Raw genomic sequence first — 21,423 nt, 5'->3', positions numbered from 1 at the left:
TAGAATTTATATTTTAGGTAGTTGGCCTTGACATCAAAATTTTACATTTTAAAGAACAACATTCATTTCCACTTAAATATTTATTTTAAATGATTTGTACTCAAAATTAAAAAGATTTATGTATGTACTTCCTCGAATTTATTAGGTGTCCAGAAATATTTTGTAGTATTGACCAATTAAACTCAGTAAGTTTTTCTTTCTGCTTAGAAAATGATGGTATATGGAGGAAAGTATTTTTATTACAGTGATTCTTTATTGGTGAACTAAGAAATCTGGGTTTTTATTTAATCTGTCACAAGGTCTGCATTAGAATCATGCATTGTGCCCAGGGGACATTTTTAGAGTTTGCAAATGTTTAAACAAGAGTTTGTAAAAATCTGTTCTTTGTCTAGCTAAAAGCTTCCGCAGAATATCTTTGATTTTCTCATACTGTGTACTACAGTGTTTTCCAACTTTAAATTTTAAAATTCCAAAATGAAGGGTGCTTCGTGATGTCCTAGACATGCTCATGGTTTGTTTGGCAAGAATCCTGGCTGTACTCTGGAAGCTTTTTAAATATTACTGTGTTTAATATGATAAGGTTTAGATACTAGTTTCTGGCATGAATTAATAATGGTACATGATGTGTTTCTATATAACAGCATTTGATTTGATTTCTTAACCTAGAAGCACACCTCTGATGTTTGTCTCCCACTGAAAGCCACAGTAGTCTTCATATCAATGAATAAAGCAAGGTCCTTGTGTAGGGGAAGAGGAGGAGGTGGAAATTCAGAATCCAAGGAGACCCTGATCCCCAAGCTCTTCCTGCATCTCAGGCTTGGGACTCGCTGGGCGGAGGGCATCCTCCTCACATTTGTGTAGCATGCGTCTTTCCCTTCCTCTCTCTTTGAGCCAGCTACGTCTCTTTGGCAGAGCACACTTTTACCACGAAGGTCTAAGCCCAGGAGGTTTATAACGGGCACCGAGACCGACTGTGAACCACAGCAGCAAACCCAGTGCTGGTGCTGTAATGACAGCTTCTGGGTGGCGGAAGATGGTGGCGCTTTGCTCCTTCATCTCGTCTCTCTCATCAGTGCACTTCTTAACATTTTATCTCAGCAAATGGTTGAGAGGAGGTGTCGGTGTTAGTCGCTGTTAGATCCTACCCAGGGTACCCACATACCCCAAATCCCCAGTGTCCTGAAAAAAGTAATATTTTTGAGATATTAGTTATACAAAATAAATCAGAACTATTTTGATGCTGTCAAATCTTTATACTGTGATTTCAAAGACATTACACATTTTAAATATACCCGTTACAAAAAATAAACTATCAGTTAGTAGGATATCTGGGATCAATACTGAAATTGTATAAAGAGAAATGTGCTTTTTTATATAACACCTGTTCAGAATGCCTCATAGATCCACAAATGTAAATTTAATGGCAATTAAATCACATAATACTTTTTATTTTAATGACTACAAAGAAATGTTATAAATATGAAGCTAACTCAATTACTGAAAGTATAAGCATGCTTCAATTTAACCTAATATTAAATTTACTCAACCAGTGAAAGCACTCATCACTTTAGGGAGAGTAGTTTTTGGAACATGACCCCACAGCATATGAAACTTAACTGGCAGTAAAATTGAAATCTCTTTTGATACTGTTCACAGGGTCTAAATAAGCTATTTTCAACCGGTGTGCCACAAGAATGTTTAAAACACGCAACACCTGACTATTTAGTCAGGGGCACCGACCTCTTTTCCCTTAGATTATCAAATATAAAATGACAACGGCCAACAGAACAGCAGCCACCTAGTATAAATGGATCAAAATTATACCTATTTTTTGTTAGATCAGCAAAAATATATATTTTTTGGTGTGCCACAGAATTTTAGTAGTTTATATGTGCCTTGAGATGAAAAAGGTTGAAAATTGCTGGTCTAGATTGTATATTCTGTTATGTGTCTGTGATTTGAAAAAAACTAATACCAAAACTCCTCCCCAACATTACTGTAAGTGCTGATGAATCTTCTTATACAATTTGTACAGTTGTAAACATCGGATAACATACAAATGCAAATATAAATACTCCCGCAGCTCTTGACTATAAGACATCATTTAGACATGTGCGTGTACCCAGTCCAAGTACACTTCCGTGTATTCTGCCCGCTCCCTGGGCACTGGGTGAAGGCAGTGTGCAGAGGCATATGCACACTGTAAGACAATGGACAGTGCTCCTTTGTGCACAACAGGGTAGCACACTTTCTGGCATGGAGCCAGATGCCTTGACCCCTTCTCATTCTGGGTATTTTCCTTTTGACTAATGTCTAAGTCAACATGTTTGACAAAAATAGTCTGTGGGTTTGAGTCAGCCGGGAGTCTAAAGGAAGAGGAAGGAAATGTACTCTCATAGCAGAGGTATCTTTGGCTCCCCAGGAAGGCCAGCCAGTGTGCCTCAGGGAGGTTAAGGCACCCCCACCAAGGTGCAGTGTGGGGCAATGGAGACAACCTGACCTGCCCCTGAGTGATGTGCCTCTCTCCCCTCCTCTCTCTCACTCTTGTCCTGGCCTTGCCCCAACCTTGCATCTTTGACCACGGCATCTCAGGCATGAATTTCCCTGTTGGTATGGGAAAGTCTAATTACTATATGCAATGAGAATCAATGAAGGATTATGAAGTTTCTGGAAGGAAGACTCACAAATAAATTTCAAGATGGAGAAAGAAAAATTTTATACTAATTTTCTGAGACAAAGCCAAACTATTTACAAAATACAGTTTTTAATTTTTCTACTCAAATCAGTTATTGTCAGTGTAATCTTTTTAACCTTGCAACTTTCTCTAGGTAAGCAATGTAAGGGAGGGAGAATTTGAATTTATTTTGTTTCATGGAGTTATCAAACTTCACTAATCTTGATGTATTTTTTCGCCAACAAATCAAAGTAATGTAAAAAGCTAAGTTAATTTTCCGAATGTTGATGACTAATTTGAATGTGTTAGAGTTTTGCCCCCCACAAAAAAATACAATAAGTGAGTCTGCACACCCATCACTTTTTAATGGAATATGTTAGTAGTGAGATCAACTGCAAATATAACTCAAAGAGACTCAGCTGCCCGAGGATTTCTTCATTGATTTCAAATGAATTGAAACTTTGATCCATTACAGCATTCAGAAGAAGCCATTATTATACATGCTCTGTAGCTACATTTTGCAAATGTTAATTTCTCAGTTATATTAAAATCAATTTTCTTAAATAGCAAAAGGCACCAGAGTGAAAGAGAAACCACTAAGACAATTTTTTGTTCTTGGGCATTTTGCTGTATTATGAGTCTATTAATTTTCCCAACCAGCAGGAAGAGAATTAGAAATATTCAAATATTATCACAAACAGGATATTACAAGTCAGCCCTTCAGTAAAATTTTAACTTTTAATAATACATTGCTGAGATCTTTAAACTTACTAGAAATATATGTTTAAGAAACTCATATATATTTTTGGCTCTTCATAATTTTTAGACACTGACCACTTGGTCTTTAGGGTAGGAATTGAAAAATTATCTTTCTGAAATTAATTCCTCTCTTTGGTATGTGACCAACTATTCTACAAGAAAATTAGACATCTTCTAAATAGATTTCAATTCACATTGTATCACATTTTAGGAGTTATTGAGATTAATTTAATCTCAAAACAGTTTTAGAATGGGAGAAGAAGTAATTGATATAGAAGCAGACTATAGAATTTCAGTGCCATTCATACCAGAAGAAACTGACTCCAGTTTGGAGCAAATATGAAAAATAATATGAAGCTTTTGTATTATTTAGGGACAGTGTATTATTTAGTTGTAAGCCAGGAAATGTCAAGTTGAATTATAATTACTCCCTTATCCCAAGCCTATCTACGTATCATGAGTAATTTACTGATATTATTTTAGATACTGTGCTATACTGTCAATGTCTGAAAAAGTAAACCTTTAATTTCTTAGTATTTATAAATAAAATTAATTTGTTCCCAATTCATTTTGTAATGAAGGAGCTGGTTAACTCCACGGTAGTGTTTAATGTCTTTAGCTCAGTCAATGGGAAGAGCTTACCTTTAATAAACACTCTTACGTGTTTGCTTTTTTTCCCTGAAATAAGTTTATCACAGTTGCACATTCATTTTCTATTTCAGCTTATTTCAACACTACAAGCTGTATGAATTTCTGTTCTACTCTACCAGAAAAGAAATTGTGATAGGAACTGAGGTGAGTAACGTATCTAGATGGAACTAATTACGCTGGATCCCATAATGCATGCTGATCAGCATCTGGATCTTTAACTGCTTAAAGCAAGTTCTTGTCAAGATCACTCAAGTGTTCATATAACCAACTCGTGGTTTACCAAAAGAATAATTACATAAAGTGATCTTCGGATTAAGAAAATAAGCTGTCTTTTGGCATTAAAAGCATTGTTAATCATGTATACTTTATGTATTTATGGACTGATTATTCGACAAAGCTCAGTTGGGTAGGGGATGCATGTCTTCATAGAAATACAATCGGGAAAACTGAGATAAATTAATTCAGTTAAAGCTCTTCTAATTTCACATTTATTTTCAGTCTGTTCGTTTAAGGCCTAATTCAAATCTCACTTCCTCAATGAAACAAACCTTCTTTAATTGCATCACATCTCACAGGAAGGGTTAGGCACACTCTTCAATCACATTCCATTATTTTATTCCGATTAATTCTTTCTGCTGAAAATTGGCTACTTTTCCACACCAATAAGCACATACATGTGTATTGTGTTATGTGCATTGGTAATATGGTCAATACAACCTGACTATTATTTGCTTGAAGAAAAGGATCTACCACAGCATACGGTATAATGCAGGATGTAGTAATCCCTCAACTAACACTACATAAGTGATTCAGTGACGATGCATAGAATAGCCGTTCTATGCTCAGTGGTCTTCCTGGGCACACTTTTGAACAGCCTTACAAATAATCACACCTCTGGAAGGACCAGAAATGAATTGTGTGTAAGGCAACGCCTTTGGGGAGGCTAAAAATGCCATAAAAAAAGAGCTTTTTAGGTATTCTACTACTTCAGGAGGCTACATTGCTTAGAAGTATAAGGGATAGGAGTGGCTATGTTCAGAAATAAACAGTTAACAGGGGGATATTATGTTATCTTTATATTTTACTGATATTAAGAACCAGATGGAATCTGCCAGCTGTCCGGCCTTTCAGAGGGTCATTGTTTTGGTGTTTATAAATTGCTTGCTTCACAAACACGTCAGCCACCTTACCCTCCACTTGGGTGTTTGTTTTTAATGGTGCCCTTTTGAAAATGAGCTGAAGGAAAACCAGCAACTGTTTTGCTTTAGGGTTTCCTTAAAATGTCTTCTTTGCAGTGTCCTTGTAGCCTAAATTAAATGTCACTTGACGAAGTTTCACTGGCAGCGTTTCCATTGAGAATCACATCATTCAGTGCCTCAGCATCGCAGTGGGGGTCAGTGGGGCGTCCAGTGCCCCGTCGTCCACTCAGCACAGCTTCGCGGAAGCGGCAGTGGCTTCAACAGAAGCACAAGCAGAGATTTAGGATTATCAAGAAACAAATGTCATGAAACTCCCTTTCCCTTTGTTAATTGCACAATCATGCCTTTCTTCTCTGTCCTAAGGATATATTTAGGTGACATTTATTCTTCTGGAAAGATAAAATGGAAAAATAGACAGGGATTGGCTCCCTTATTTACCATTGTCTTTTGTATTTCCCCCAAGCTCATCTGAACTATAAAAATCATCTTGAAGGAAGAGATAGCAGGTCTTCCTGAATTAGACCTCTCATGGAATTTTAAAGGATTAACTAAAGCAGTTACTCTAATATAATATTTTGTGGCATTTTAGAATTGCCTGGTAACTCTGGGTGCAGATATCTGTTTTAATGAAATTAAAAACCCTTCATGGAAGAGGCAGGAGCCTTCCCCACCAATGTGATTGTTCATGCTGACCTCAGTGCCCTGGGGCCCAAACAAGGGCCACTCGATGACCGCACAGATGGTCCGAATTTGCCTGTCAGGCAAATATTCAAGTTAAGTAACTGGTAGAATTTCGTTTTTAAACTGTGGATGGAAGATTAGAACAAAACACATAAATCACCTCTAAGAATACATAATAAATACTAATTTTAATGAAGAATACAAATAATGCTCCTACTTTGGTTTTAGTTTGATTTTTTTGTTTTTTAATTGAATGATTGTTTCTAGCTATTTCTACTCATTTTCTTTGAGAAATTTCATGTTATTCTTAGACCAAAGAAGGCACATTTCAGTAAATCGTTATTCTTAACCTGAGAATTTTTTGTAATTTAGAAATCTTTTTACTAGATGTAATTTTATGATCAACATGTTTTGTCATTTATTCAGTGGCTTACAGTTTCCATATGTTGAAAAAGGCAGTGAACAACCAGAATGAGCTGGGGTAATGATACAATGTATCAGAATACATAAGCAGTAAATGCCTATAGTTGCAGTCACCAGAGTAGATAAAGTACATGAACATCACTCTATTTAAGGAGATGAAGTCTACCTTTCAGGAGCTCTCCAAGTCTGTTGTTATGATAATGCAGTTAGCTCACAGTCTCTCTGACATAAGAATTGAAAGTAAACCAGAATCTCTTTAGGGGATATATATATTTTCCTTGGCCTGAGCCCCCCTCCCAGAAACCTAGAAATTGCTGTCTTTTGCTTTGTTAAGTAAAAACTACAAGAAATATTTAATAAATCACACAAAGAACTCTGTTGGATGTTAACAAAGGTGATGATCAAGAACTCGGAGCAGACACCCCAAGTCATTGTCTAGCATCTACTCTCAGACATCAACTGAAATTAGATGTTGCCGCTATACAATTGTGTCTTTATTGTTTCCGAACATGTTACTGAGTTCCTATTATGTTTAAGCCTTGCACTGAGTTTCAGGTGTACACAGTGACAAGCAGCAATGTTTGTCCTCAAGGAATTCACACTCTGATGAAAAGAGAGAGAAGAAGAAGTAGGTAATTACAATATAGGACACCAAATGTTACAGTCCCATGGGAACAAATAGAAGACAAAGACGGAACATCTAACCTATAGATTTACGGCTCATGGGGGCTTATAAGAACAAATGGAATCTAATAGGAAACCTCAAGTTCATAAATGAGTTAGCCAGACAGTGTATTATAATTTGGGGGGTGGGGGAAATGAAAGAAATTCTGCTCAAAATACCTGGTAAACACATGTGGTAAGCTAGACCAGGGTTAACTGGACCTAAGTGGTGAAACAAAGTTATTAAGTGTGTATGTGCATGAGAGGGTGTCTATTACGAATGCATGTGTCTCATTCTCTCATCCTAGTTTTCTTTCACCTCTAAAACTCCCTTTTACTGCAGACTGGCTTCCTCCAACTGGCAGGAGACACGACACAGTCAGCTCCAGTTTAACAGCTCCAGAACAGAGGTCCTTCCTCACAGTGCTGATATTACTGGCTGCGCCCGTGTCCTGTGTCCACGCCTGGTTAATGTTATTAAAAGACTGAAGTGGGCCATATTGAATGGCTAACAGGATATATGTATACCTAAAAGAAGCAGAAAGAAATTTTGCAGAACAGAAGAGGGATTTTATCAAAGGAGTGAAGTAAACGTGTACACAACTCTTCTTCCATCCATAACCCCATAAGACCAAAATTTTCAAAATCCATTGAACGAGGCACTTTATGATATCTAAAATGATAGGCAATTGATTAGATGAATCCATAGGCTGATATGTACACAGATGATAAAGAGTTAATGAAGCTTTCTTAGGTATCCTCAATTGATATGAAAATGGGAGAAAGCTTTAGACGGAAAAAATGAAAGCAAGTAGGAAACTGCTTTCGGAGCAACTGCATTATTCAGCCCCTTCACCCTCTGGTGCTTGACCAGAGCACTGGAACTCCGCAGTATTTGCTCCAAGCTAAAGAAACCAGTGCAGACATTGACATCCAACAGGAGAGCAGTTCTGTGGTGGCTACTGACCTTCAGGAGAGCCAACAAATACATGCTACATGTATGCTACTGGCACACCTAATTACCGTCATCCAGCTATGGGAAACAAATGTGCCCAGACTCGTGAACTGGAGTCATCTAATGCTAAGATAAGCTGCCAGCCCCCAAATCATCTAACAGTTGAGGAAAATAAAAACATACAGAAGCATGAAACTCGACAAACAGATCAGGTACAGCTAAGGAAGAGTTAAGGGAGCAAATGTCAACAACCAATGAATAGTTTCAGAAAAGTTTGAAATTTTATTATCTTCTTGAAAAACTGAACTAATAGAGATCTTAGAAATTTAAAATATGAGTTGAAACGTAATGAATAACAGGTACAATTTTATGTTGATAGATTTGAAAATGTAAAAAAGATTATATCAAGGAGCCATTAATTATCATTATTTTCTTGCGAGAATGCAGAAAATCTTAATAGAATGAATGATGACCATACAAAATACTGAAAAATATGTGCATAAAAATGGCATCAGACCTAGAAGGTTTTATAGGCCACTTTTACCAAAATTTCGTAGATAATTCCCTTTTATGAATTGCGATGGAGGATAAGAGATAGAAAGCTTTCAACTCATTTGAAGTTAGTATAATCCTCAGAAATGCTATAAATTGATAATGAATTATAATAAAAATGGAAAAGGATAATGCAGAGTTATGGGCAATCTCAGTTATGAAAACAGATGCAACAATCTTAAATAAAATATTAGGAAATGAAACATAGCGGAGGATTAGGTGTTCAGATAAGGCGTATTCCAGATCTGGAAGGATGGTTTAAAACTGGGGCATTTATGAATGTTTTACATTATATTGTCAAATTAAGAGAAGAAAAAACAAGTCATCCTCTCAATAGATATGGAAGAGCATTTAATAAAATTCAACATTAACTTCTGATTTTAAAAAGACTAGTTAATCAGTATATAGAATTACACTCGAGTCATAAAATATATCAACTCAGGAAACTCATTAGAAATTTTTTCATGAAAACTTTAAAATACCTACTTGATTATTATTATCCACTATTGCTATTTAGTTTCTAGCCAATGTTATAAAACAAAAAAGAAGTTAAAAGTAGAAGACGAGGAAAATTACTGCAAAATAGCACACAAACCTGCCATTGTTTGTGGGTTGTATGACATGAAAACAACAATAAAATGATCATTTCTCTATATTTTAGTATTAAGCCACTAGAAAAAGGTCACATTGATAATGATGAAATCCAGGAAATAGTTAGGTATGAACCTAACAAAAATGTGAAAAAATGATGCAATGAAAATAAAGTAGTTTTAGTAAAGAAAATATTTTTCTTAAATTCTGAGTGAATGGAGAGACAAACGTGTTTCCAGTTAAGAATATTCAGTTTTGCCCTGGCTGGCGTAGCTCAGTGGATTGAGCGCGGGCCTGCGAACCAGATGATTGCGGTTCGATTCCCAGTCAGGGCACATGTCTGGGTTGCAGGGCGGTTCCTTGCAGGCTAACTACCAGCAGGGGATGCACAAAAGGCAACCATACACTGATGTTTCTCTCCCTCTCTCCTTCCCCTCTAAAAATAAATAAATAAATAAAATCTAAAAAAAACCCCAAAACCTGCATGTCTTTAAAAAGAAAGAATATTCAATTTTAGGAGGATATCATGTCACTCTAAATTAACCTGTACACTTAAGGTGGTTACAAGCAAAATGTTATAATTGTGGCACTTTACCAAGTAAATTAAAAAAAAATTATTGTGGAACATATGTATCTATTACCTGTATTCTCCAGTTTGGAACTAATGGCAATAATTGTTAAATATTTTAATATGACTGGAATATAGTAATGTTAAATGAACTCTTTAATATCATCAAGTGTGCAACCAATGATCAAAAGCCCCTGATTATCTTAAAACTGGATTGTGTTTTGGTTTTGGTTTCTTCGTTTGAAGTAGCATCCAAGCAAAACACCTACATTGCAATTAGCTTCTTGAATCTTTTTAATGTATAGGGTTACTGTGTGTTTTTATTCTTTCCTTGGAATTTACTTGCTGGAGAAACCACACCGTCTGTCCTCCAGACTTTCCCACAGCTTGGTTTGCTAATTGCATTCCTATGGTGTCGTTAACATGGTCCTCTGTCTCCCATTTTTCTAGTAAATGGGTTGTTAAGGTTGAAAAATTGACCAGATTTCAGTTCAGATGTTGAGCAAGAGCAATCTATAAGTGGTTTTGGACCATTTTATTAGGAGGCAATAATGTGTGATTTTTTTTCTTTTGTTGTGTGATCTCAGGAACCGCTGATCATGATTGGCTAGACCTATCAGTTCATTAAGGGTTAAAAAGTGGTGATATTCTGTTTAGTTAATTTTTTTAATTTACGAGATAGACGTTTTTACAAATAAAAACTTTGCTCTTCATGTTTTTACTAAACTGAGATATAGTTCATATCGAAAAGACAGGATAAGTGCTTGGTTCTTCTTCTTAAAAAATAGTTTTCAAGTGATAAGTTGGATTTTTAGTATCCTCCAAAACTGATCTTCCACCTCAAGATGCCTGCATACTAATTCTTGGAACCTGTGAATATGTAACCTCACAGGGCAAAAGGTGTGCAGATGTGACTAAATTAAAAGACTGTAGATGGGGAGGTTATTTTGTATTATCCAATGGGCTCAGTTTAATCGTAAGACTCATAAGAGAAAAGACAAGGAAGGAGACTCAGTCAGAGAGAGGGACAGAAATTGGAATGTGCTAGAGTACTCACCTTCAGGAAAGAGGAATAGGACAGGAGCCAAAGAATCCGGTCAGGTCCCAGCAGTGGATAGAGCAGGGAAACAGACGATCCCCTGCAGCCCCTAGAATGTGGGCCTATCAGCATGTTACATGAAGGACTCTGACTTGCAGAATTGTAAGATATTAAATTTGTGTTATTTTAAGCCACTAAGTGTGTGATAACTTGTTATAGCAAGAAAAAGACACTAAGACAGATTTTGACTAATGGCCCACATTTGTTTTAATTGCTATTCTTATTTATGCTCAGGTTGTCTCATCTTTGATCAGTTACCCAATTGGTCTATTTGCCAGTTCCTGTCTGAATACCATACTGTTTTAATTGCCATAGCTTTATAGAATGTCTTGTTATCTGATATGGCTGTGCCTTCTCATTGTTCTTCTTCTTCTTCAATATTTGGTTGATTATATAGTTTATATGTAATAGATCATTTTTTCTTCCATATGAATTTTTAAACTCATGGATATGTGTATTTCTTGCATATAACATTTACAGGTATTTAGAAAATTGGCATTTAAAAATAAGCTGGGATAATTGGCTACATGTTTGATGAAAAAACCTTAAATTCCTACCTCATACCAAACTTAAAAATAAGTCTAATTCATCAAGAAATTCATATCTCATGATCATAGACATATCTAATAATGGAAAGCTGTAATTTTGTCCCAAACTTCCATTGAAAAGAGCTAGAAAAATTGGGCAGGGTTTTTTTAAAGACTTAAATATTTGAAAGTATTGGAGCTAGCAAACCTTAAAACAATTTATGGATCAAGAAGTGAGCCTGACAGGAATCTTGGAATTATAAGAGGAGAGATTGAAAACAGCTATGATTAATAAACTAAAGGTTCTAATGAGTAAAGTAGACATCACAGAAGAAATGGAGGCAAATGCAAGCTGAGAGATGGAAATCCTAAGAAAGAACTGAAAAGAAATGCTAAAGATTTTTAAAAATCAGTAAGAGTAATGAAGAATGACTTTCATGGGCTTATTGGTGGAATGGACACAGCCAAGGAAAGAATTTCTAGGCTAGAGGATATTATTAATTGAATTCTCAAGCAAACAACAATACTGGAAATAAATAAAACACACTATTCAAGGAATGTGGGACAATTATAACAGGTTTTTAACATACATATATTGGGAATATCAGAAGCAGAAGGAAAGAAACAGAAAAAAATATCTGAAGCAATAATGACTGAAAATTGCTCCAAATTAATGTCAGTCACCAAGCCACAGATCCAGGAAGCTTAAGGAACACCAGGGGAGATAAATGTCTCCCAAAATTACACCTAGGCATATCAAACTATACAAAAATCAAAGATTAAAAGTCCTGAAAGAAGCAAGAGGGAATAAAAACATATAGAGGAACTAATATATTAATTACATTCCCAATTCTCCTCAATAACCCTGCAAGCAAGAAGTGAGTGGAATGAAATATTTAGTTTTGAGAGGAAAATATAAGACACCATCTATAATTCTGTACCCTCCAAAATTACCCTTTAAAAGTGAAACAGACATACTTTCTCAGACAGACAAAGCTTGAGGTGATTTGCTGCCAGTAGACTTGCATTGCAGGACGTGTTAAGACAAGTTATTTAGAAAGAAAGAAAATGATGTAGGTGAGACACTTTACTATGTCAAATAAGGAAACACATCAAAGAAAGAATAACCAAAGGTAAACTTAAAACTTTTATTTTTCTTATTCCTAAATTATGTTATGCAAAACAATGTGTTCAAAATATTAATACCAATATGTATGTATGTATGTATGTATGTGTATATGTATATATAAAATGTATAAGGGAAATAAATGGCCACAATGATACAACAGAGAAGAGGGAAAATAGGATTATTTTGTTATAAAGGCCTTACACTACCCATGAAGCAAGAAAGTATCATTGGAAATTGGATTTGGACTATCTGTAAACGATGTTGCAAACTCTAGGGAAATTGCTAAAAAGATGTATAACTGATACACTAAGAAAGGAAAAAAATGGAATCCTATAAAATGTTCAATTAAAACTGAAAAAGGCAGAAAAAGAGCAGAAGACAAAAACAATAACAAAGAACAAGGGCAACAAACAGAAAACTAACAAATATGGTAGATACTAATCCAGCCATAAGAATAGTCACTCTCAAAGCCAATGGTCTAAATGCATCAATAAAGAGATTTTCAGTGTGCATCCAAAAGCAAAACCCAACTATAGGTTATCTGCAAGGAACCCACTTACATATAAGGGCACATGTAAAGTGAAAGTAAGGGGATGGAGGAAATTACACAGTACTCACATTAATCAAAAGAAAACAGGAGAAGCTATGTTGATTGCAGACAGAGCAAACGTCAAGCAAGGGAAATGATCAGATCTAGAGAAGGACATTACATAAGAATGAAAGGGTCAATTCTCCAAGAAGAAACAAATGTAATGTGTACATGACAAATAGCAGGGCATCAGACTATGTGAGGCAGAATTGCAAAGGGAAATAGAAGACTCCTCTATCATTGTTGGAGATATCAGTCCCCCTCCATCAGAAGTGCGCAGATTTAGCTGGCAGTAAATCAGTAAGGACATAGTTGAACTCAACAACACCATCAATCAACTGAGTGTAATTGACATCTATAGACTACTTAGTCCAACCAGACCTGTGGAATACATGCTCTTCTCAAGCTCATGTGGAACATTCACTAAGACATTCTGGGCCATAAAACACACCTTAACAAATTTAAAAGAACAGAAATCATACAATGTTCTCAGACCACAGTGGAATTAAATAAAAAATCAATAACAGAAATATAACTGAAAAAACCCACAATGCACAGAGATTAAACAACACACTTCTCATAACATTGGGTCAAATCAAACATCTCAAGAAATATGTTAAATATTTTGAACTGAATAAAAATGAAGACACAGCTTATCAAAATTTGTAGGATACAGGAAAAGGAGATAGAGGAAAATTTATAGCATAGAATGTATTAAAAAAAGAAAAATCTAAAATCAATAATCTAAGTTTATACCTTAAAAAAACTAGAAAAAAAGAGCAAATCGAATTCAAAGTAAGCAGAAGAAAAGCCATAATTCGAATTAGAGCAGAAATCAATAAAATTGAAAACAGGAAATCAATAGAGAAGAGCAATGAAATCAAAAGCTTGTTCTTTGAAAAAAATCAGTAAGCTTCTAGCAAGGCTGACCAAAAAAACAGAGACTACACAAATTAATAATATAAATAATGAAAGAGGGGACATCACTACAGATCCTATGGCCATTAAAAGGGTAATAAAGGAATGCTGTGAGCAACTCTATGCCCAGAAATTTGATAACCTATATGAAATGGACCAATTCCAAGGATAAAGCTTGCCAAAACTCACAGAAGAAATAGATCGTGTGAAAAGGCCTATATATACTAAAGAAGTTAAATAAATTATTATTATCATTCAGATGGGCAAGAAGGGGGCTCCGATGGGTTCATCAGTAAATTCTAACAAACATATAAGGAGAAAATCATACCAGTTCTCTACAATCTTTTTCAAAAGATAAAAGCAGATTAAATAATTTTTAACTTAATCAATGGGGCCAGCATTACCCTAACACTAAAATCAGACAAAACCATTCCAAGAAAACTGTAGAACAATCTCTCCCATGACCATATATGCAAGAATGCTCAACAAAATATTAGCAAGCTGCATCCAACAATGACCAAGTGGGATTTATTCCAGGTATGCAAGGCTTATTCAACATTCAAAGATCAATTAATGCAATTTTTCACAACAGGCTAAAAAATAAAAATCATATGATCACATCAGTAGCTAAAGATAAAGCATTTGACAAAATCCAACACCTATTTATGACAAAAAACTGTCAGCATATTAGGTGTAAAGGTAAACTTCCTCAGTTAATGAAGAATATTGATAGATAAAAAAACCCCTGCCATTACTTAACAACGAGGAACTCAAAGCTCTCCCAGGAAGATCAGGTCCAAGGCAGGGATGTCTCCTCTGCCACCCCTTTTCAACATCACACCACAAGTCTTAGCTAATTTAATAACATAAGAGAAGGAAATAACGGTTATATAAACTTGGGAGGAAGAAATCAAACTGTCTTTGCTGATGACATGACTGTCTATGTAGAAAATCTGAAAGAATTTACAAAATAAATAAAATCTAGAATGAATTAGTGACTATGGCAGAGTTGCATGATACAAGGTTAATATACCAAAAGTCAATTGCTATCCTATATTCTGCAATGAACAAGTAGAATTTTGTATTAAAAACACTTTACCATTTACATTGGCATCCCCAAAGTGAAATACTTAGTTACAAATCTAACAAAATATGTACAATATCTATTTGAAAACTACAAAACTCTGATGAACAAAATGTAACAAGAACTATATAAATGGAGAGATGTTACATGTTCATGGATAGAAAAGACTCAATATTGTCAAGACATCAGTTCTCCCCAACTTGACACATAGGTTCAATGCAATCACAATCAAAATTCCAGCAAGTTATTTTATAGGTATTGAAAAACTCCTTCTTAAGTTTATATGGAGAGATGAAAGGCTCAGAACAGCAAGCACAATATTGAAGAAGAAAACAAAGTTGAAGGACTGATACTACCCAACTTCAAGACTTACTATAAGGTACCATAATCAAGATAGTGTGGTATTGGTAAAAAACAAAAATCAGCAAATAGATCAATAGAACAGAATAAAGAATCCAGAAATAGGCCCCCATAAATCCATAAATACAGGAGTGGACAAAAGTAGGTGTATAGTTGTAATACAAATATATAATACAATAATTAATAAACAGTACAAGAATAGATTGTGTTTTGCATACTCACAGTGGTAAAGCTACTATTGCCCACCTGTGTATACTCAATGGATTTTTGACAGAGGAGCAAATGTAATACCATGAATCAAACATATCCTTTTTAACCAGTGATGCTGGAACAACTGGACATCAACATGCAAAAAAATAAATCTAGAGACAGATCTTACAGCTTTCACAAAAGTTAACTCCAGATGGATCACAAACCTAATTGTAAGATAGAAAACTATTAAACTCCTAAAATATGACATAGTAGAGAACCTAGATGACCTTGGGTATGACAGTGACTTTTGAGATACAATGCCAATGGTGTAATCCATGAAAGAAATAATTGATAAGCCAAAAGTCAATAAAATTAAAAACTTCTCTGATGGGCCAGTGAATATCATGAGAATGTAAAGACAAGCCACAAACTGGGAGTAAATATTTATAAAAGACACATATGATAAAGAACTGTTATCCAGAATATACAATGAATTCTTAAAACTCGACAAATAAAAAGCAAACAGCCCCAGTGGCTGTAGCTCAGTGGATTGAGTGCCAGCCTACAAACCAATGGGTCATGGTTCAATGTCCCAGTCAGGGCATGTGCCTGGGTTGCGGGCCAGGTCCACACAGTAGGGGAAGCATGAGAGGCAACCACATATTGATGTTTCTCTCCCTCTTTTTCTCCCTTCCTTCCCCTGTCTAAAAATAAATAAATAAAATATTTTTTTTTTTAAGAAAAGACCTGATCATAAGATAGGCCAAAGACCTTCACAGACACCTCACCAAGATATATAGATAGCCAAAAAGCATTTGAACAGATGCTCCACATCACATGTCATCCGAGAAATACAAATTAAAGCAACAATGGGATGCAGCTATGCACCTCTTAGAATGGCCAAAATCTGGAACAGTGACACCACCCAATGGTGGTAAGGATGTGGAGTAACAGGAACTCCCATTCATTGCAAGTAGGAAATGTAAAATGGAACAACGGCTTCGTAAGACAGTTTCTTAGAAAAACATACTCTTACCACCAATCGAGTAGTCCTGCTTCTTGATATTTACTGAAAGATGGTGAAAATGTGTGTCCTTATGAAAACCTGCACACAGATGTTTACAGCAGCTTTATTCAAACTTACCAAAACTTGGAAGCAACCATGAGGTCCATCAGTGGATGAACAGGTGAATACTGCGTAATGTATCCAGACAATGGAATGTTACTCAGTGCTAGAAAGAAATGAACTACGAAACCATAAAGAGACGTGAAGGAACCTGCAATGCATATTATCCAATGAAAGAAGCCAACCTTAAAAGACAACATGCTGTGTGATTCCTTACGTGACACTCTGGAAAAGACAAATCTAGGGAGACAGTAAAAAGAGGAGTGTGTGTAGTGGTTGAGGGAGGGGGAAAGAGGTTAATAAGATAAATAGGGGGAGCACAAAGGATTTTTTACAGCAGTAAAAATACTTATTATGATACCATAATGATATGGGTACTTGTCATTATACTTTTGTCCAAACCCATGGCATGTACAACACCTAGAGTTAGCCTTGATGTGACCTGTGGACTCTGGGTGACTGATGTGTAAATGTGGGTTTCTCAGGTACAAATATACTGCTCTCGTGAAAGATGTTAATAATGGAGGGTGGTATGCATATGTGATGCAAGGGACATGCCATACCATACCATTGGGAAATCGCTGTACTTTCTCCTCAATTTTTGCTGCAAAACAAATTGCTCTAAAATAATAAAGCCTTAAATTTTTTAAATTAAAAAGTGTAGAAAATCTCTTAAAACCAGCGTTGGTGAGGAAAACAATGTATTTTTCCTTCTAAGTATAGTAAGATTGACAACTGACTCCTCGACAGAAACATTGAAAGCCAAAAGACAATAAGGAAACTTCAAACCGTTCTAAGAAAATAACTGTCAAGGCAGAATTGTAATCAAAGCAGAATTTTTCTTCAGACTGAAAAATTTTAAAGCGGTATCTTCATGCATTTACTGATGGGCACTTAGGTTGCTTCCAGCACTTAGCTATTGTGAATTGTGCTGCTACGAACATTAGGGTGCATAGGCTTTTTTGGATCAGTGTTTCAGGGTTCTTAGGGCATAATCCCAGCAGTGGGTCAGAAGGCAGTTCCATATTTAGTTTTCTGAGGAAATTCCATACTGTTTTCCACAGTAGCCGCACCTGTCTGCAATCCCACCAACAATGCCCTAGGTTTCCCTTTTCTGCACAATTCTGCTAGCACTTGTTGTTTATTTGTTAATGGTGATCATTCTGACCGGTATGAAGTAGTATCGAATTGTGGTTTTAATTTGCATCTCTCTCATGGCTAGTGATGCTGAGCATCTTTTCATATGTCTCTGGGTCCTCTGTATGTCCTCCTTGGAGAAGTGTCTGTGTGCCCATTTTTTATTGGGTTGTTAGTTCCTGGAGTGGAGTTCTGTAAGTTCTTTATATATTTTGAAGATCAAATCCTTATCTGAGGTATCATTTGTAAATTTATTTTCCATATGATTGCTTTCCTTTTAATTTTTCTGATGTTTTCTTTAGCCATGCAAAAGCTTTTTATTGTGATAAATACCCATCTATTTATTCTTTCTTTTATGTTCCTGGCTCTAGCAAGGGTGTCAAACTCATTTTCACTGGGGGCCACATCAGCCTTGCAGTTGCCTTCAAAGGGCCAAATGTAACTTTAGGACTGTATAAATGTAACTACTCCTTAGCCAGGGGCAAGGAGCTCAGCACTGCTTCCAGGTAGAAACAAGGTGCTGGGCCAGGTAAAACAAGGTGGAGAGTCAGATTCAGCCCATGCACCTTATATTTGCCACCTATGGTCTATGTGTCTGTTCTTGTGCCAGTACCAGACTGTTTTGATTACAGTGGCCTTGTAATATAGTTTTATATCAGGTATTGTCATCCCTCCTACTTTGTTCTTTCTTGAAATTGCTGTAGCTACTTGGGGTCATTTACCATTCCATATAAATTTTTGAAATGTTTGTTCTATATCTGTGAAACATGACATTGGTATTTAATATGGTTTGTATTGAATCTATTAATTGCTTTGGGTAGTATGGACATTTTGATGATGTTAATCCTTCCAACCCATGAACACAGTATATGCTTCCATTCATTTGTGTTTTCATAAATTTCAAAAAGAAGAAATTAGCCAATATTAAGTATAACATTGGCTAATAGCAAAAGATTAATTAATACCTAGTACTAATGAGGATGGTAGGAAGTTCAGCTCATGTTGAGAGGTTGGTGGGGGATTAAATTTATAAAGCCACTTCAGATAGCAGATTAGCAAAATCAAACGTGAATATACTTTGCTCCTCAAATTCTAATTATAATAATCTTTCCTGTGGATATACCAATATTATATAAAGCTATTTACACACAAATATTTGTCAAAACATGGTTTATAACAACTAATAATTGTGGAAGGTCAATTATAAAGTATAATTATGCTATAGAAACTTATTTAGCCTTTAAAAGGATTTCAGTAGATCCCCATGTATGGTTATGTTAAGCTCTTAAACATATTCTTAATGAAAAGTATACAGAAGAACAATATGAGTAGGTTTTCCATTTATTTTTAAATGCAGATAAACAGGAAAACATATAAACAAGTATATGTATTTAACTGATAATAAAAGGAATAAGAGGGTTTATACTAATTACCATGACATACCATTGGATAATGGATTAGAAGTAACAGTTGAATAGCTATGAAGAGAGACGTTATTCTATATATTTCATTTTTATGTTAATCTTTTATAATGTGAATTTCTCCATGTATTACTTACACAATAGTAAAAATGATCCCTAGTTCTTTCCAAAAGTACTGAGGTACATTTTGTACATTAAGTGTAGACGTATAAACAAGCTTCTATATTAATGTATTGACAGACATGCAGAGAGATATTATCTGGGTGTTTAGAAAAATGAAAGACCAAATAAAAAAAAATAGATGAACTTTTGATCCATAAAATTAAATCCTTTACAACTATGTTGATGCCATATTTTAATTTAAAGTATAAACTGGGTTTAGCTGAAAAGTCATTTATAGAGTAAAAATCTGGTGTTGTGCTATAACCTCCCAAATTTTCCCTAAGAAAATAAAATTGAAATCATGAATTATGCATATATAGCACATTTAAAAATATTTATTCAGTTTAATTTCACCAATGTGACAACATATCACATCTTGAATAATTTGTATTTTCAAAGGTTTTAAGTATTTAAATACACACACTCACACATATACACATATTTTTGTTTGGATGTAAAATAACCTCATGAGATTGTCTGCTTTAATAGTTTCCTTAATTAACAAAGTGTAACAGATGTAGTTTCATTTTGGTTTAAGCCAGCATACTTAACATGTGTCAGAATTTTACTTTATGACATGAGCACTTTCTCGCAAACTTCCTCTGCACAATTCCAGGGGGCACCACTCACATTGTAGCCTATGTCGTTAATGGAGTTGTCCATTGCGCAGCCTGTGCAGCCATTGGCGGAGGCCCTGTTTTCACAAGTGGTACTGTAGGAGAAGATGATTATTATAAATGTGATAAACTTAGATATTTAAAGAGAATGATAAATATACCTAAGTAGTTACCTTGCCTAGAGTCCTATTTTGGCAGCCTATCATAACCTAAAATAATACCACTTAAAGTCAGCAAATATAGAAAATGTAGACCTCTCTAAAAGCAGTGAATGTCAATTGTATATAATTTTATGTTCTGAGCACTTATTCCTAAAGTGAAAACAAAGAAAATACTTCTTTCTATTTCAAAACCAACACAGATTATGGGTGTTAATGACACTGTACTTAAAAATTGTTAGGTTTTGAGAGGGAAATAATCAGGTAGAAATATAAATTTTATTTTATTTCTTTAAACTACCAAGTTTTGGTTTTCTGAATAAACAAAATCTGAGACGTGTGGAAACACTCTTTTATGGGAAAAAAACAGAAAAACAACATCGCGTGTGTGATCGTATTTTGGAGAGGAGGAAGGCAACTGAAGCATGGCTGTAAAGATATCTTTTTCCTCTTCAGTGTATCCTTGAGATGCACCTATCAAAATAATCTAACCTTATCCGAATGATGTTTTTAATCTTGAAAAGGCTTTTTTTTTTTCTTGTTGGATGATTGTATTAGCAAACTGCTGGAAGGGAAAGTCATGCAGTGCATCACTTGTAGTTTGACCTACTCACCTTGGGTGTTGCTAAGGAAAATGAATCAAAAATTGTTGTGTAAAATAACGCTGTCTGCTTTCCTGGCATGTGTGACTGACGGACTTTAGAATCCATCATTGAAAGAAACTGGTGGACGCTTGGGTGTACAATTTATCAAACTTCAACCTAGTCCCTTTTCTCCAAAGCACAGAAAAATAATCATCCCTCCCTAAATATAAATCTTTTAAGAAAAATTCAAGGAATCTTTGTCCAGTAAAATCATTGATAAATGGAAGGAGCATAATTTAAAGATGGTTTCCATCACAGATCATACGGCACCTAAACTCTTGAACCTGTCACTCAAATCGTTCCATCCGTTGGCCGACTAGCGTTAATCTCAGCTCCTCTGCGACTGGTTCTCTGATTGAGTTTTATGTTGGTCGTTTCATAATGACAGGGTTCCTGCCTATTTCTGCCTTGAAGTAAGTTCTACCTACTACCTGAAAGACTATCCATCCTTTTTTCTGCCAACCCAAATCTACTATTCCCTTACAGCTCGGTTTGAGGAACACCTCTCAAAGGAATCAAAGAAAGAAAGAAGGAAAGAAGGGAG

General features: G+C 35.3%; 1 protein-coding gene across 4 annotated transcripts in view; it reads left to right on the top strand.

Annotated features, from left to right (window-relative positions):
- CABCOCO1 (ciliary associated calcium binding coiled-coil 1) overlaps positions 1–21,423 on the top strand; it is a 114,886-nt gene that overhangs the window by 31,368 nt on the left and 62,095 nt on the right. For all 4 annotated transcript variants that reach the window (XM_037062700.1, XM_037062702.1, XM_037062701.1 and 1 more), the window contains one exon: positions 4,156–4,228. In XM_037062700.1, the coding sequence (XP_036918595.1) occupies positions 4,156–4,228 (73 nt within the window). The remainder of the gene's footprint in view (positions 1–4,155; positions 4,229–21,423) is intronic.

The sequence above is a fragment of the Sturnira hondurensis genome, unplaced genomic scaffold, assembly GCF_014824575.4.
Source record: "Sturnira hondurensis isolate 20B ecotype Veracruz unplaced genomic scaffold, ASM1482457v3 Scaffold0014302, whole genome shotgun sequence".
Lineage (NCBI taxonomy): Eukaryota > Metazoa > Chordata > Mammalia > Chiroptera > Phyllostomidae > Sturnira > Sturnira hondurensis.
The sequence above is the reverse complement of the archived record's forward strand: the minus strand, read 5'-3'. Positions and strand labels throughout refer to the sequence as shown.